Here is a 14,481-nt window from a genome sequence, read left to right on the forward strand (position 1 = left end):
CCGCCTCACAAAACCCATAGCAAATCCACTTGCCATCTTGCCCTACTGGCAAAAAGACTCGGAGACCTTCCTTTGAAATTTGAGCAACCGTCGCTATTACCTCATGTATATTTCATTGGTTTTAATAGGTTTACAGTCACGCAGAGCTCATCCTTCCTCATTCCAACCACCTTGCATCGGAGTTCTTGTATTGGCTACACTATAAGTAAATGGAGGTAAGGACGATGTATGCCGTTACGAATAATGTCAGCGACGCGATCATCCAGGGTTAACAAAAGCTCTCGCCTTAGCATATCCCAAACGTCGTAAGTATCTCCTTTTGCTAGCTTGGCAACTTCAGGAGAATATATTGGAAGATAATTTCCGTCTTCTTTCATCGCGGGGAACAGCAACACATCCTCGGCATTGACGTCCTGCAGGTAGTTTCCCAGTTTATCCTTGATTTCTACCTTGACGTTAATGATCTTGGCATCAAGGGCCACCTTAACGTGAACGAGTTGTACCCAAAGGCGCCAGCAACGGCACACCAAAGAGATGAGGCCATGAAGAAGGACCAAGTGAAAAATTCAAATAATTAGATAACCAGAATGTTACCAATTTTAACTGCTTTGAAATTATGGGGGTTTTCGAAGGATTTGGTATTAATACCAGACGCTGAGGGAAAATGCGCGATAGGATAATTAAACCCAAATAGAAGATCAATTAACCCCCCAGGAAGAAAATGTGTTTTCCTTTCAGCACAAGGTCACGAATGTTGTAACCGCGATTCGCAAAAGTCTAGTTGCAGCATCATAGTGTTTATCGTTGGTGTCTACATGAACAGGGGAAATATACTACATTCAAGCTTTATGCTCCGTAGCGTAACCGGATACAGTTCTGCACGCGCTCGCACGTCTCATCGATGGCCTTCTGAGCCTCCGGAACCAGGTCACCGTAGATGAGGAAGCCGTGTGAGAGTCCCGAGTAAATCTTCAGCGTCGACGGCACCTTAAGGAACGAGAGGCGCGTGTAGAAGTCAACGCTGTCATCCAGAAGCGGATCCAAGTCGCCTACCACGAGCGACGTCGGTGGGAATTTTTCCAGTAGTGAATCTTCTGCCAATCCAGGAGACACGCACGGGTCGTGAATGTTGAGTTTGTACTGGTTCGAGTGGCCATGTGAAGGGTAGTACGACGTGAGTGCCAGCTCAAGGATACCGCGTGGCAACACAGGGTCGTTCTGGTGGATAAACCGTGACGGCGACGGAGATAAGTGCAGATTCAGTGCTGGGAACATGAACACGTTCCCACTCGGCAGATCAACGCCATCTTGGATGCATCGAATGCACAACGCAGCCCCCATGTTCGCACCTGCAGCCAGAAAGGTTAATTTGTGTAAGACGCCATAAGAAATGTCAGAAGACGTACCAGCACTTTCACCGAACAGCGCAATCTTGCCAGGACGGAAGCCTAATCCACCGTTAAGTATCCACTTGTACACAGTGTAGCATTGGTTCATGGAGTCCGGATAGTGCGTCTCCGGTGCTAGGCCATAATCTGCGAGTACAGCTTAACAAGTCAGCAATAGAAAATCTTAAGATTGAGGGTGCATAACTTACCGACATAGACGATTACCGCACCCAGCACACATGCCCAGTTCGTCAGGTTCAAAAAGTCTTTAGCAATAAAGCGTCCGAAGAAGCCTCCGCCATGGATGTATAGTATAACGGGGCGCGTTGACGGTAAGCCACATGCGATCATCTTGGTAGTTAACGGTGTGCAGGCGTTAGTCCAAGTCCCTGCTTTCACAGAGTCCATCGGCCGCGCACTGAAAAGGTAAATACCGATATCAGACTCGCTGCTACGCTTCTTGTTGAGACTGGATCCATCGGCTGCTAAGAACTGCTCTTCAAAGACAGGGATCTTGGGGCACTGAAGACTCGTGATGAAGCGTACCAGTCGAGACTCGCCAAATACCTGCCAGCCCATGCGAATCACATCCACATTGGGGTGGTCGATAAGCGTACGCGTCGTGTATCGTGCAGCCTTGGCGTTTCGAATCGCATAGTACGGGATAGCCATTATAAGCAACGGCGGGCCGAAGACCTTGAGCAGAAGCTTGTTCTGTAGCCCTAGAATCGAGTGCGCAAAAGCACTGGAAGCAGTGAGAACGTTCGTGCCGATTTTGAACGCTGTGAACCCCCACGGCTCGGACGACCGATCGTAGTACTCAGCAGGTAGCGGCACTCTCTCAATCAACAGCGTCGTGGCGTTTTTTAAATCGTCGTCGATATCTGCCTCCATCGGGCTATCAATCAACAGTCGATGGTCCGACGCGTTACTGATCGGTCGAGCGCGTTGCAGCACATGCTGACAGAGCAGAAACAGCCTCAATGCCATTAAAACTCGAGCGTGGTGCACCTTGATGCGTCGCAAGTTGGAGAACCGATACATGGCTCGGTTCCAGTAGTCTGCAGCCACGAGGAGCACTAGTCCCCACTTGATCATCTGTCGTGTAGGCAGTACTTGCATTATGAACTGCTTGAACGACGTACGGATACGGAATCTCTTGTATAGAAACATGAAGGTCAGAACGAGCACCACGGACGTCCTGGACCAGCGGTTCTCGCGATCCGGATTGTATCCGGATTGTAGCTCTTCCAGCACTTGCCGCGTCTCCTCCAATGACTTTGTAGCGTGTCGTAAGAGCGACGCCACACCTCCTGATAGGATCGTGTACCTCTCATCGGTAGGAATCAATGGAATAATATCTTTAAGTGCCGTTTTAGTCCTGAAATCCACAGGTGGGCGACTGGCGTAATGCTTGGAAGCCACGACGATCTCCTCCTTAATGAAGGTGTAAAGCACGCGTTCGAAGGAGGCCACAGTAAGTGAAAAATGTTGCAGCTCTCGTCCCACGCGACCGTACGCGTATTCGCGGATAATACGACGTAACACCTGAATACAGGATAAGACGGCGGTGCTGGTGCCTAACAGCGTCTCGTAGCCGCGGATACGCAGCTCGCCCTCCTCCGTCGTCTCCTGTACGTCCACACGCACGCAATGGTCGATGAATCCCATGAGCTGCACCGAGCTCTGGCTGCGCAGGCTGTCGCGGAAGGCGCCGGAGCTGCTCATTACGGCTCGACGAGTTAAATCCTGAACTGGCACGTCGGTTATTGCCACGTCGAACACGATTGGATTCTGAAGCGAGATATCGACCAATCAGATGAAAGTTCACTTCAACTTGCAATTTTTTGTTGCTCATTTTTGATGATTACGATGTGGGTACCGCTTAGTCAAGTTTATCGTGATGGTGGTACAGGTTTAGATGCAGTTTTAGACGTATTTGAAACGGATAACAAGCTGAAGATGGTTGCACGTCCGGCTACGGGCCAGCGTAAGGCGAATGCTGCGGCTCAGCAGCCCCTGCAGGGCAAATTGAGGCCGCAGTCGGCCGCACAACTTGCTATTGCGCCGGAGTCGCCACCTCGCAACGTTCCTGGAGCTGTGAATGGAGAGCGTGTAGGAGCGACGAGCGATGAATTGATTCGCGATCTGGAGCACAAAGTGCGGAAGGTGGTGGAACTGAAGCGAGCGAAGAGCGACAAACTGCGCTTTGAGGTGGCCAAGAAGCGCGAGGAGGTGGAGAAGGCCAAGCTGGTGTTGCAGGATCTGATTAAGGACAGTGAAGCATTAGGGCTGCACTATAACCCTGGTAACAATCAGAGCGAAGACGGTGGACACAACTCAACGGGTGACAAGATTGTGGAGGAACCCAATCGTCTACAACCTATTGCCTCAATCTCGAGGCGTCCAGTGTACTCGAAACACACAAAGATCAACGAGTTGGAGGCCAAGTTAGAAAAACGAGCGCAAGCTTCGCATGAGGTACTGCGTAGTACGATGGTACTCGAACATATCAAGAAGCGGCTGCTGAATGAACGCATTGAAGTCACACAAGAGACGAACGAGCTCAAAGCTCGATTTGCAGATCTGAATCATCAGACGCAAGAGCTACAGAAGAAAGAAATCAGTGCGAGTGAAGCTGTGAGTCAGATCCAGGCGCGATTAGTCGAGCAGAAGGTCGAGATGGCTACTAATCTGCGCAAGTACAAACGTGAGGTTGAGATGCGGCAGAAATGGGCACGAGAGAAAGCCAAGTTCGAGAAATACTATAATGATCAAATGCAGACGTTGATCGACAATCAGGGCCAGAATGGGGGCTCTGACGTTGGGCCGAAGATGGGCTCTCCAAATACCCGTCGTAACTCTCGATCCCGTGCGTTGATTCATTTATTTGACTTGTTTTGCGAACAGCTCACATTTTTGTTATGGTGCAGGTTCACCGAACAAAATGCGGAGCGTTCACATAACTACTTCCGATGAGATGGACCCACAAGAAGAGTATCGCCAGGCTTTCCTTCGAATGGGATTCGGCCATTACAGTGAGGGTGTAGATCCGGAAGAAATCATTCGAACGTGGCTTTCTCATGAGGAAATCATGAAGGAACTTGGCGCCAAACACGACGAGGACATGGAGCGAATTGCTGTTTTGCGCGACCAGCTCGTGAGTATATTGGTAATTGGTTTTATCCTACTGTATAGGTTTATCCTGACGTTATCGTGTGTGGTAGGCGAAATCACGGAACATTGCTAACGAGAAGGTCCCGCTATCTAAACGGGGAACTTCGCAACGACTAGAAGTCAAGGAGATTGAAATCTCCAGTGTGGAACGTGCACTGGCTACTGTCGTTGATCAGTACATGTTTGTGGATCAGAGTGTCCGCCCTCTAAAGGTTTGTCGAACTTTGCTTAGAGAGAGAGAGAGAGTAACGTACCCTCCACTGAGAAAGGTGGTGTATTATGTGATTTAGATCGGACTGCAGCAAATTCTACAGAACGTCACGAACGAGACTGTGAACGTGGATGACATGGCAGGAATCGAGAACGCACTCATGGGTTCGATAGAAGAGATGATGAAACTCGTGCGCGAAACTCGACTCGATTCTGACAGCCCATCGAACCAGTCTTCCATCGACGAGGCTCTAACGTCAGGCGAGGCTACTCCAGTCGGTGGAGAGGGAGAATCCAGCAATGCATCGAAGGCGATCGCAGAATTGGGTGTGGTCTCCGCAGACCATTTCACTTCACCATTCAACATCCGTATCCCACCGAAGCCGAAGGAACCGTACTATGTCCTTGGCGTGAGTACTGTACCGCCAGCAGCGAAAGCACCTGATGACGGCAAAGGTAAAACTACATCATTTAGTTGTCCGATGGTGTTATCCTGTCTAATACAAGATACGTGCATTCGCAGAGCCAGAAGATTTGGTCGACTTGGACTTCGATGTCATGGACCGATCGACGGTTAAGCGCATTTCATCCCTACTAGTTTGCACAAGCACAGGGAAGAAAGGCAAGGACAACGAGCGTAATAGCCACCGAAGAACTAAGTTCTAAGCAGAAATCCAACTAAGAATGCTCGTTATATTGTTAAATGAAAGACACTTAAACTCATGATGAGGTACTTAAACTCATGATGAGGTAACATAGAACCGAGCATATTGTTCGCGGTACGCTTCTCGGCACGTTGGGCCACAGAATGACTTGTCAGTCTGTTCATCGTGTACTAAGTTGTCTACTTGCACAACTCGATAGCACTGCCAGCAACATTTTCGTTCGCTTGGAGTGCACCCACTCTCGGTTTGTTCCACTGGAGTCGCGGAACTGGTCGTGACATTGCCTCCGTTTCTCCATGCCATTAGTGCTTCTTCGAACGACTTATGTGCCTCCTCTTCATTGTACGTTCCTTCCAGTAAGGCACCTCCATTTGTTTGATCTTCTGTTCCAGTACTAAACATTGGATTCATCCACTCCTCCTCTTCTTGGTTCTCTAGCTGCTTCGAGTCGCTCTCTCTCCACTCTAGAAGTGCCTTCATAAATGAAGCGTGACTCTCATCCTCGTTAAATTCTCCGTCAGCTAAATTGACTGAAACTTGACCGTCTCCACTAGCAACGCCGTTTTCCGAGAGCGGAGTTACGTGAGACCAATGGGTCTTCGCTGCGAGTTTGCTTGGCGGCAAATTTTCAGGAACGAGTTGAGCATCTCGAAGCTTTGAGTCGATAATTTCTGCTGCTTCAGTGCCATTGTGACATTCGTAGTTGACCTGCTGAGCACGGATCAGCTCCATCTCAGCCAGGAGTCTATTGCGTGCCGACAACTTAAAGACGCCGAGCTTCTCGTATCCTGCTGGTGACAGGTTAAGCAGCATTTTACCTGTAACTTGATGGAATTCAAAGCCACTTTGGAACTCATCTAAACCGATAGTCGCTAACCACTCAACCACTTGAGGTACTGTCCACTGCTCCACCGTAGCAGGTGAAAGAATCGTAAGTTTCGATCGCGACGAGCTCTTCTTCGTCTTTGATTTTTTCGTTCCAGTATCAGAACTTTCCTTCTTGTTAAACGCCTTCCTATCCTGAACATCGCGCGCGTATTGCCTCACACTGCCTCGATCTTCCCGAGCACTACGCCACCGGTTCCCAGCGTGTTTTAGGGGGAGTTGTGCGTCTCGTTTCTTCTTCTCTTCCAGCATCGTCACTCGAAGTTGACGCAATCTTGACTCCATCGCTTGGGCATCTTCTTCTAGTCGCTCGGAGGCCTTAACCAGCTTGCTTCGCAGCGGCTTGGGCTTACCGAAGACGCCATTGATCCCTTCCATTGTCATACCTTTCTTGGTTTAATCTCAAAGAGCCGCTTGAACGCTGGAAAGCGAAACGACAGAAGACAAGGAATGCAGGCACTGAGGGCCAGAAAAAGCGGCACAGACATCATCAGATCGCTTAGATGACCGCTATTTTTGAGAAACTGGACCATGCACCGCTTTCTTCGAGTTCCTGTGCATCCTTCATTGCAACAATCGCCGTTACTGTGCAATGCTCCGATCGTCGAAAAGCCCTGTGTGTGTCGACAAGAAGAAGAACTCCACCACCCCGCCGAAACCCAGGCAAAGCCCGGTGGTTCTGCCGCTTTCGCGATGCTTGTCAACTCCCGTTCAGAACGGTAAACCAGTGCAACAATGCGCCATAAGTCCGCCGGCTTCTCAACGTCGGGAACGACCGGGAGAACGGCCCGGAAGTGGGCTCTTTGAACGCTCTAATCCCTTTGAAACGGACTTTGGAGAGAAGGAACTGATCGCTCAAGGAGGATTCGGCAAAGTGTACAAGTGCAAGTCGAGTATCGATGGACACTGGTACGCTGTGAAACTGGAGCAGTTCTGGTTCAAACCGGAGACGTATTTCAACCCGTCCGAGGTACGCGACGTCATGATGAACGAAGCTCTTGTTTTAGCCGGCCTGGACCACGAAAACGTCTGCCGGTACTACAACACGTGGGTGCTTGGGTCGCTCATTCCAGCGGTGAATAAAGGACAAGAGGTCGAGCAACCAGAAAGCCCGTGTTACGCTCCTACCCACACACTGACTAGACGAACAAGTAGCCCAGCAGGGTCATCCCGATCAATCTTCATTTCTACGAGTGAGTCGGTGGATATCGACGATGAGGTCATGAGCTCGTCGAATTACTCCGACGCGTACTCTTACGACCCCGAAGACGACAACGTGGCTAGTTTTACCGATCTGGGCTTTGAAATGGAAGAAACTGAGGAAAATGAACGCAACGTTAGTCCTCGACAATCGCTGGCTCGATCGCAGCGCCTTGCTGCCGGGAAGACAAGTCCTCGACGCATTAACGAAGACGGTGACGAGTCTTTCAATCGACAGTCAAGCATGGAGCGCCCACCTAAATCGTGGGAGTCCTCCACATCGAACGGAGGGGCTTTCATCACTCAGATCGATGTGTACATTCAAATGGCACTCTATGAGGGGAAGTCACTGCGAGACTGGATTGATCAACGCAAGTCTGGAGAGATCGACGTCTCCAAGAACATGCACATCTTCCGACAGATCGTCAATGGTCTCAAATATGTTCACTCGAAGGGACTTGTGCATCGCGATATCAAACCAGCCAACATCTTCCTCACTCGGGAGTTCTGCGTCAAGATCGGAGACTTTGGATTATCCAAGAACACTCTACAGACCAGTCTGAACCTCCACCCGTCTCGCTATCTCTGCGAGGAAGGATACGATAGCTTCGACTCTATGTCGTGCAACAGCACAGATGAGGAGATGGAGGAGGTCTCTGAGTTCTCGGTGGGTGTAGGAACCCCACTTTACAGCAGTCCAGAACAAACCAACGGGTTGCAAACATGTGTCGCTCCTAGTGACGTTTACAGTCTTGGTGTTCTCCTGTGTGAACTCTTTTGCACCTTCACGACGCAGATGGAGCGCTATGTGGTTCTCAGCAATGTTCGTAAGGGTCAGTTACCTCCGTCGCTTGTGGATGAGCACCCACAGATCAGTGAACTCATTTGCGCCATGGTACAAGACGAACCTCAACTACGTCCTACCTGCGCTGAAATCCTCGAATGTGGCATCTTCGAACACCAAAAACTGCACTTTCATCATCGTAACCCTTGCTCAGGCGTCAGTCCACTAGCTCGAGTCTTACTGACTCATGGCAACTGCAGCTCGACAGTGTTGAACTTGCTCCGGTCGATTGTGCGACTAGAACAAGAGGAAGAAGCCTTTTTGCTTCAACTGGAGACGACGGACAAGCATAAAGCGCAGGATACTGGTGACAGCGTACGTCCAGCCGAAAGGATAGCAGATCCAACCTCTCCTCCGACTGAACTACACGTGTCTACCAGTGTAAAGCTTCTTCCAAACGGAGCATTGACGGCGAAGACCATCCACGAATTGAAGCGACTGGGTCACGAACGACGTCGGCTTTTGGACAGTGCTCTTCATGAACTCCAGATGTGAGGTGCTTGCTGAATTTCCTGTATAATAGATATCTGCACATTGTGCACAATGTACTTCGATGCGAGAAAAAAAAATTAACTCAGTTGTTCCACACAAAAGCATTAAAACGTGTGAAGATGCCATCATGAGAATCGTCACGATGACTCGAAAAGCTACGATCGTCACAAGAACGTAAACAAAGGCAACTAATCCACCGTTATTCTTGAGTAAAACCTCATTCATGTTCTGCCTTAACAGCAAAAATAAAGTCTCGCATCAGCCTCCGTTTTCACTCAACTTGCACAAACGAAGACACCTTACTCAATCATTCGAGCTTTGTTCATCGCCTGTTATGTCTCGTTACCGGCACTTGTCAGATCGTTTCGTATCCCTGGCGGCGACGACGCAGACGCAACAAGAAGACTAAGATGATTGCAGCCAGGAAAGCGCAGCCCACCACAATACCGACAATCCCAGTGACAGAAAACTTGGACTTCTTCTTCTTCTCAGCCGGTTTCTTACCTCCCTGTGCACCCCTTTCAGCTTCTTCTTCACTACCAGATTTACCCGCGTTCGCTCCAACACCCGTTTCTCTCTTGCCGCCTTCAGGCGTTGCAGCCGGTTGAGCGACCACCTTGACGTGAAATTCTTGTCCGATAGGCACATCAAGACGAGAAAGAACCAGCATGTCGGACTGCGCGAAGTAATCAGCCTTGATCGAGACCTCCCGTGGAGAACCTTCACCACTAGACAAGAGCGTCGCGTCCATCGACGAGTTCGCAGCAAAGCCTCCTCCACATACGCCATACACACGTATCTCGCTGAGATCCGCCTGCATCTCCGGTCCAGCATACCCGTGAAACTTAATCGAGTTCTTGAACTCAACACTATTGCTCGAGTTCTGAAGTACTCCAAAGTTCATCAACGAGTAGCGACGATCTTCCACAGCTGACAGCGAGTCCCCATCATCCACGTACAGTTCTCCAAAGGCTGACGGAGTCTCTTGTGACATATCCAATGCTGCTAGCAGCGTAAACGCTCCACGACGTGAAAGAGCGGTAGTTGTCAGCGATTGTTGCGTAGGGATAACGTACCCTCCACGGAGATGAACTTGAAGTTTGGCAAGCGGAGTCAGCAGACTAACACGTCGATTATCTCTAGCTTCGGGGTCCAACGCCAACTTCCCGTTGTGTGCATCGTACCATTTCGCATCAGGGAAATACACCTCGGCTGAAATCGCACCTTCATGCACCACTGGAGAGACCATCAGTGCTGGACCGAGTAGATACTGGTGTTCGACATCTCGAGCGTTCTTATCATCCGGGAACTCGAAAGAAAGAGGTCGAACCACTGGACTACCCGAACGATGAGCCTCATAGAAGAGTGTGTACATGTACGGCAGATACCGATAACGTCGTAGCAAAGTCGATCGTAAAATATTCAGAGCGTCAGCGTCAAAATCGACAGGCGTTTGCTTGGCATCGTCACTTTCTGCGTGGTTGCGAAGCAGAGGCAGGAAGGAAGCAGCTTGGTGCCAACGTACACAAAGCTCGGTTGAAGAACGACCACGAGATCCGCAGACGTTGGGACCTGTAAGAGGGATACCGAGCAAGTTCATCTGCAATGTACCAGATAGCGACAAGCGGAGTTGTTCCCATGAGGCCTCAGCGTCGTCGCCCACCCAGTGACCGGCGTATCGACCCGTTCCGGAGAACGTGGAACGAGAGAGCAGTACACTACGTTTTTTGACAATGGAGTTCAGTGCACGGTGCGTAGCACGAGCCTGTGCATGACCGTAGAGCGAGTGGAGATTGTAGTGCAGTGAAAAATGGTGTAGTGCAGCCATAGGAAGAGTAGCCGAGTTCAGATTGCCGTGACCCCCAGTGGCTGGTTCGTTTTGACCCGGAGCAAAAGGCTGGCGATACGGATCAAATGGGAAGTTGACGTCGTTCGTGCGGATAAAGCCTCCATCCGGTACACCAACTTGTTCAAACTCCACGATCCCCTCGTCGTTAGAAGGTCTGGTCGAGTGACGTTCAGTGCAGACATGAGCGCAAATATCGTCTTCAGCCGCCAAAGCACAGTCGCAGGTGCTACTAGGTTCATTCATGTCCAGCCACAAACCATCGAAAGGCATCACGTACTTGTGGAATTGGGCAAGCTGTTCGTGCCAAAAGTGCGAGGCTTGAGGGTGAAAGAAATCAACGAACACAGCCCAACCAGACCGAAATGCTTTCTGTGCGTAGCGTTCCCCATTTACTCCCTTAACGAATATGTCAAGCTCTTCACCCCGCGCGATGGGATCCCATTGTTGCTCGCCACCTTCACTCTGGTCGCTTTCGGCACTTTGATCGCTACCTCCACTTCCTTCACCAGAGATATCGCGACCGCTTCCATCACGAGTATTGTCGTCTGCATTGCTGGCATCGCGACCATCAGCGCCTTCTTCGTCATCGCTATGATCATAACCTTCATCGTCTTCGCTGGTATCACGAGTATGGAATGTAAGAGCGTTGTGCTTTGCCCTTTTCCAGCTCTTGCTCTCGATCTCTCGTGACGTGCTTTGCATCGTGATGCCTGGAACTTGGACGCACACGAAATACTGCGAGTGGAAGTGCAAGTCATCAATGAACGCACGCATGTCTCGATGCGAATGCTTGGTCTCGTCCAAGGACAAAGCTCGTCCGTTGTCGGCCGTGTACTCAAAGTCTTGCCAGTATGCGTCCATGGGGACACCAGCCATCCGGAGCTGCGTGACAATCTTCATCGCTTCTTCAACTGATTTTGCTTCTCCACGACGACCAACATGATAACCCAAGGCCCAGTACGGAGGCATCGCCGGACGACCCACAATACCTGTGTACTGGTCAACGACATTCTGCGGGGTTGGACCGGAGAATACGAAGATGTCAAGGATTCCACCCGTGAGCCGATACGTCAGTGCATCGCGACGTGCCAGGACCTCCATCGCGTTCGAAGAGAGCATGAATACACCATGTGCATTGCCAGACTGACCGCCTTCTAGCTGTAGCACGAAGGGATGAACTCCATACAAGTTGTCTCCACCACTACGAGAATGAACTGGAGCAGAAGCATTCGGGGCACGTGAGAACATTGGATAGAGATCTCCATCCGCTCGAAGTCTTGCCGGGCCAAGACGTTCTCCAAGTCCGTAGAGAATAGGCTGATGGTCTTCTTCACTCACTGACAACTGCGTCGAGATCTCGAGGAATTGATTCTCAAACACTAACCCACTGAAGCTCTCACCTTTGTCTGCTCTCTCCACTGGCGGTGTGGAGTTGAACAACACTTCTCCAGAGTCTCGACGAGTCACTGCCACTCCAAATGGCCATGGAGTGAAGTGCACCTTGTAGTCGCTCTCATTGATATCTTCTTGTCTGTCTTGACGTCGCACCGGTAGATCTGGCACTTCATATCTCGGGAACGCTGGATCGGTGATACGAATCCGCAATTGACTCGACGATTCTCGAACGACATTCAACTCTAGTAGCGGCACATCGTTACCAAATGGTCCAGTACCTCCCTGATGCAGTGCGAGTGTTCCACGCCAGCCATTACTCGTCTCGTCCAGTGTAAGCAGCTCGTATCCGTCACTCATCGGCTGGAAACAGTCTCCATCATCAAAGCAGCAGCCAGCGGATTCGCAGGTCTCGGCATCCTCCAGCACTTTAGAGGAGGCAAACCTCGGGTTTCGACACGCCAGACGCGCCGGTTTGGCCACATTATTGCACTTTTCTTCACTCGGAGGTTCTTCTGCAGCAAACGTACATGGAATACCTTCATTTTCCAAGCTTTCCCAGCAACAACCTTGAGCCAGACACAACTCCTCCGTCGGGTCCGGGAAATTGGCACGTGGTGGGTAACAGTCCACACGCTGGGTCGGCTCCTTCGCACATTTGGCAGCAGTTGTAGCAAGTGCAGCGGACAGTAAGTCCACTGCATTGCTATCGCCAGTGCCAAAGTTGATACAGGCCGACGCGAACAGAAGTTGAAGTTTGACCATCATTCTCGACGTCTCGCGGTGAGCTTAACACTCAACGAGTCCGCGCTCGAAGCCGCAAATTGCGTTGTGACGGCCTCACTGGGTAGAGTTCGTGGACGTGGTAGCTGCCATTTCGACGCCGGGTCTCAGGATCCTTATTCTCCACCTTTTATTCTCTCCCAACTGGCACATTGAAGCGGTGGATTACCTATATTATTTCGTATTCTGTCAGCCTGAGTAATGCATCGTTAATTGTCGCAACGTTTCTGGCACTATTGATGCTCTAATGCCTTTTAACGTTGCTCGTTTTGCCGTTTTTTTTTTTGATAAAGGGAGGGCCCTGTGAGGGCATTTCAGATTCAGACCCTCCCTCGATGAACGCGTTAGACATGTTCGTCGAGCTGTTATGGGCTCGATGAATCTCGTTGAGAGCGTTTGAATGAGGTATTAACCCATTTTGTAGTAAGAATTTGTTGGACGCTGTCGAACTCGTACTTACATGAAGTAGGTGCTGGCTGAGACGCCTCACATTTACTTGCTGTTAACAGTACTCAGAGATGGTGTGTATTTGGCTACAGAAACACAAGTGCTCCCGCAGAGACGAAGTAAGGAAAACGTGCCTTCAACCCGAACAATTCATCTTGTGAGCTTTAACGACTCAGACTATGTTACAATCAACAAGACTTGGTTTACCATAGTCTACTAGGAAATGGTCGTCTTATCGACCTCTATTTCAACGTTGGGCGGGTAGCAAACAATACAGCAAGAAAAACAACTAATTCTCAGCACTTGATTAAGTATTCTGTACTTCGAAGCAAAATACAAGTATCCACGACATTTCCCAGGAGAAGGCAAGTAATGCTAGTTGGTCTGCAACAGATTTATATACGCGATGGTACCTCTATGCGGAGTCCTCACCGTTATACATGGCGTAATGAGTAAGGGGAAATATTACGGTCGTAGAGGTGAATATCGAGCACTATTATGACAGACCAATAAGCGATAGTACTGTATGTGTGTTATGCTCTTCTTTGTTGCTGAACCCAGCACTTAGTAACCGTGACTAGGATATTTAATAGCTGCTTACGCCCCCGGTCCGAATAGATGAAAAGTAAATTTTAGTGCTGTCCAACTTTATCGGCTCAACTCTCGCTATGAATTCGGCTTGAAAATAGACTCACTAGTTAGTGAATATTCGGACAGACGTCCAACTAATTCCATAGAATCTCAAATGCGATGCATACTGAAAAAAAATGGCGCCGAGCTTGCGAATTTTAAACGGATACTGTGACAGCTCTCTCACTTGTGCTCGCTAATATTAGAAAGCAAGTCTGCAATAGAAAACAAATGCGTCAGAAATACCAGTAATAAAACCCAGTCAAGTTCGGTTCTGTAACGCAGGGAGACTGCTTTTATTCCAGCACAACAACAACCAACCACGCCATGCCAAGCTCCCATTAAAGTGGAATTGCCTGGAGGAATGCTGTATGTGGTGCTAGGCTTTGTGCCCTGAACTTCCCCGAAAATAGTCGTTTCGTACTTACGTGTTTAGATTCTGTAAACCTTCCGAATACAGGATTATTACAGTATTTCTCCTGGATTTTAATCTTAAACGGCCAGGATTCGTACCTTAAT

At 49.7% G+C, this 14,481-nt stretch overlaps 6 protein-coding genes across 9 annotated transcripts; 3 read left to right on the forward strand and 3 right to left on the reverse strand.

Moving 5' to 3' along the window:
- Positions 1-209: 209 nt before the first annotated feature.
- On the forward strand, positions 210-578 carry PPTG_23085 (hypothetical protein; the record flags this gene model as incomplete). Its single annotated transcript, XM_008908374.1, has 2 exons — positions 210-215; positions 390-578. 2 exons carry the CDS (start codon positions 210-212, stop codon positions 576-578), a joined length of 195 nt encoding a protein of 64 aa, XP_008906622.1.
- A 107-nt stretch (positions 579-685) lies between these two features.
- Positions 686-3,172, reverse strand: PPTG_12375. 2 transcript variants are annotated; one of them, XM_008908376.1, is made up of 3 exons: positions 1,598-3,172; positions 1,407-1,535; positions 686-1,349 (listed from the first exon to the last, which is right to left on the reverse strand). In XM_008908376.1, exons 1-3 carry the CDS (start codon positions 3,114-3,116, stop codon positions 847-849), a joined length of 2,151 nt encoding a protein of 716 aa, XP_008906624.1. In that variant the 5' UTR covers positions 3,117-3,172; the 3' UTR covers positions 686-846. The 2 variants fall into 2 exon arrangements, with proteins under 2 accessions (XP_008906624.1, XP_008906623.1); XM_008908375.1 differs by having other exon boundaries at positions 1,407-1,547.
- A 95-nt stretch (positions 3,173-3,267) lies between these two features.
- PPTG_12376 (hypothetical protein) lies at positions 3,268-5,536 on the forward strand. 3 transcript variants are annotated; one of them, XM_008908377.1, is made up of 5 exons: positions 3,268-4,260; positions 4,322-4,548; positions 4,616-4,777; positions 4,856-5,231; positions 5,299-5,536. In XM_008908377.1, the coding sequence occupies exons 1-5, from the start codon at positions 3,351-3,353 to the stop codon at positions 5,439-5,441; spliced, it is 1,818 nt and encodes a 605-aa protein (XP_008906625.1). In that variant the 5' UTR covers positions 3,268-3,350; the 3' UTR covers positions 5,442-5,536. The 3 variants fall into 3 exon arrangements, with proteins under 3 accessions (XP_008906625.1, XP_008906626.1, XP_008906627.1); XM_008908378.1 differs by having other exon boundaries at positions 4,616-5,231; XM_008908379.1 differs by lacking the exon at positions 5,299-5,536 and having other exon boundaries at positions 4,835-5,294.
- On the reverse strand, positions 5,516-6,731 carry PPTG_12377 (hypothetical protein; the record flags this gene model as incomplete). Its single annotated transcript, XM_008908380.1, has 1 exon — positions 5,516-6,731. Exon 1 carries the CDS (start codon positions 6,707-6,709, stop codon positions 5,516-5,518), a length of 1,194 nt encoding a protein of 397 aa, XP_008906628.1. The 5' UTR covers positions 6,710-6,731.
- A 186-nt stretch (positions 6,732-6,917) lies between these two features.
- PPTG_12378 (PEK protein kinase) lies at positions 6,918-8,985 on the forward strand (the record flags this gene model as incomplete). Its single annotated transcript, XM_008908381.1, has 1 exon — positions 6,918-8,985. One exon carries the CDS (start codon positions 6,918-6,920, stop codon positions 8,862-8,864), a length of 1,947 nt encoding a protein of 648 aa, XP_008906629.1. The 3' UTR covers positions 8,865-8,985.
- Positions 8,986-9,155: 170 nt separating this feature from the next.
- Positions 9,156-12,870, reverse strand: PPTG_12379 (hypothetical protein; the record flags this gene model as incomplete). The annotated part of the gene is made up of 1 exon (XM_008908382.1): positions 9,156-12,870. The coding sequence occupies one exon, from the start codon at positions 12,868-12,870 to the stop codon at positions 9,217-9,219; it is 3,654 nt and encodes a 1,217-aa protein (XP_008906630.1). The 3' UTR covers positions 9,156-9,216.
- Between the last annotated feature and the right edge of the window lie 1,611 nt (positions 12,871-14,481).

This window comes from Phytophthora parasitica (assembly GCF_000247585.1).
Source record: "Phytophthora parasitica INRA-310 unplaced genomic scaffold supercont2.30, whole genome shotgun sequence".
Classification (NCBI taxonomy): Eukaryota; Oomycota; class Peronosporomycetes; order Peronosporales; family Peronosporaceae; genus Phytophthora; species Phytophthora nicotianae.

Bases quoted from the DNA above. Each gene is read 5' to 3' on its own strand.
- PPTG_12375 (XM_008908375.1), bottom strand. From the start codon at position 3,116: ATGAGCAGCTCCGGCGCCTTCCGCGACAGCCTGCGCAGCCAGAGCTCG. The intron at 1,548-1,597 runs GTAAGTTATGCA...TGACTTGTTAAG, and splicing joins TGCGGTAATCGTCTATGTCG to CTGTACTCGCAGATTATGGC. The intron at 1,350-1,406 runs GTACGTCTTCTG...TTCTGGCTGCAG, and splicing joins GCTGTTCGGTGAAAGTGCTG to GTGCGAACATGGGGGCTGCG.
- PPTG_12376 (XM_008908377.1), top strand. From the start codon at position 3,351: ATGGTTGCACGTCCGGCTACGGGCCAGCGTAAGGCGAATGCTGCGGCT. The intron at 4,778-4,855 runs GTTTGTCGAACT...TATGTGATTTAG, and splicing joins AGAGTGTCCGCCCTCTAAAG to ATCGGACTGCAGCAAATTCT. The intron at 5,232-5,298 runs GTAAAACTACAT...GTGCATTCGCAG, and splicing joins AGCACCTGATGACGGCAAAG to AGCCAGAAGATTTGGTCGAC.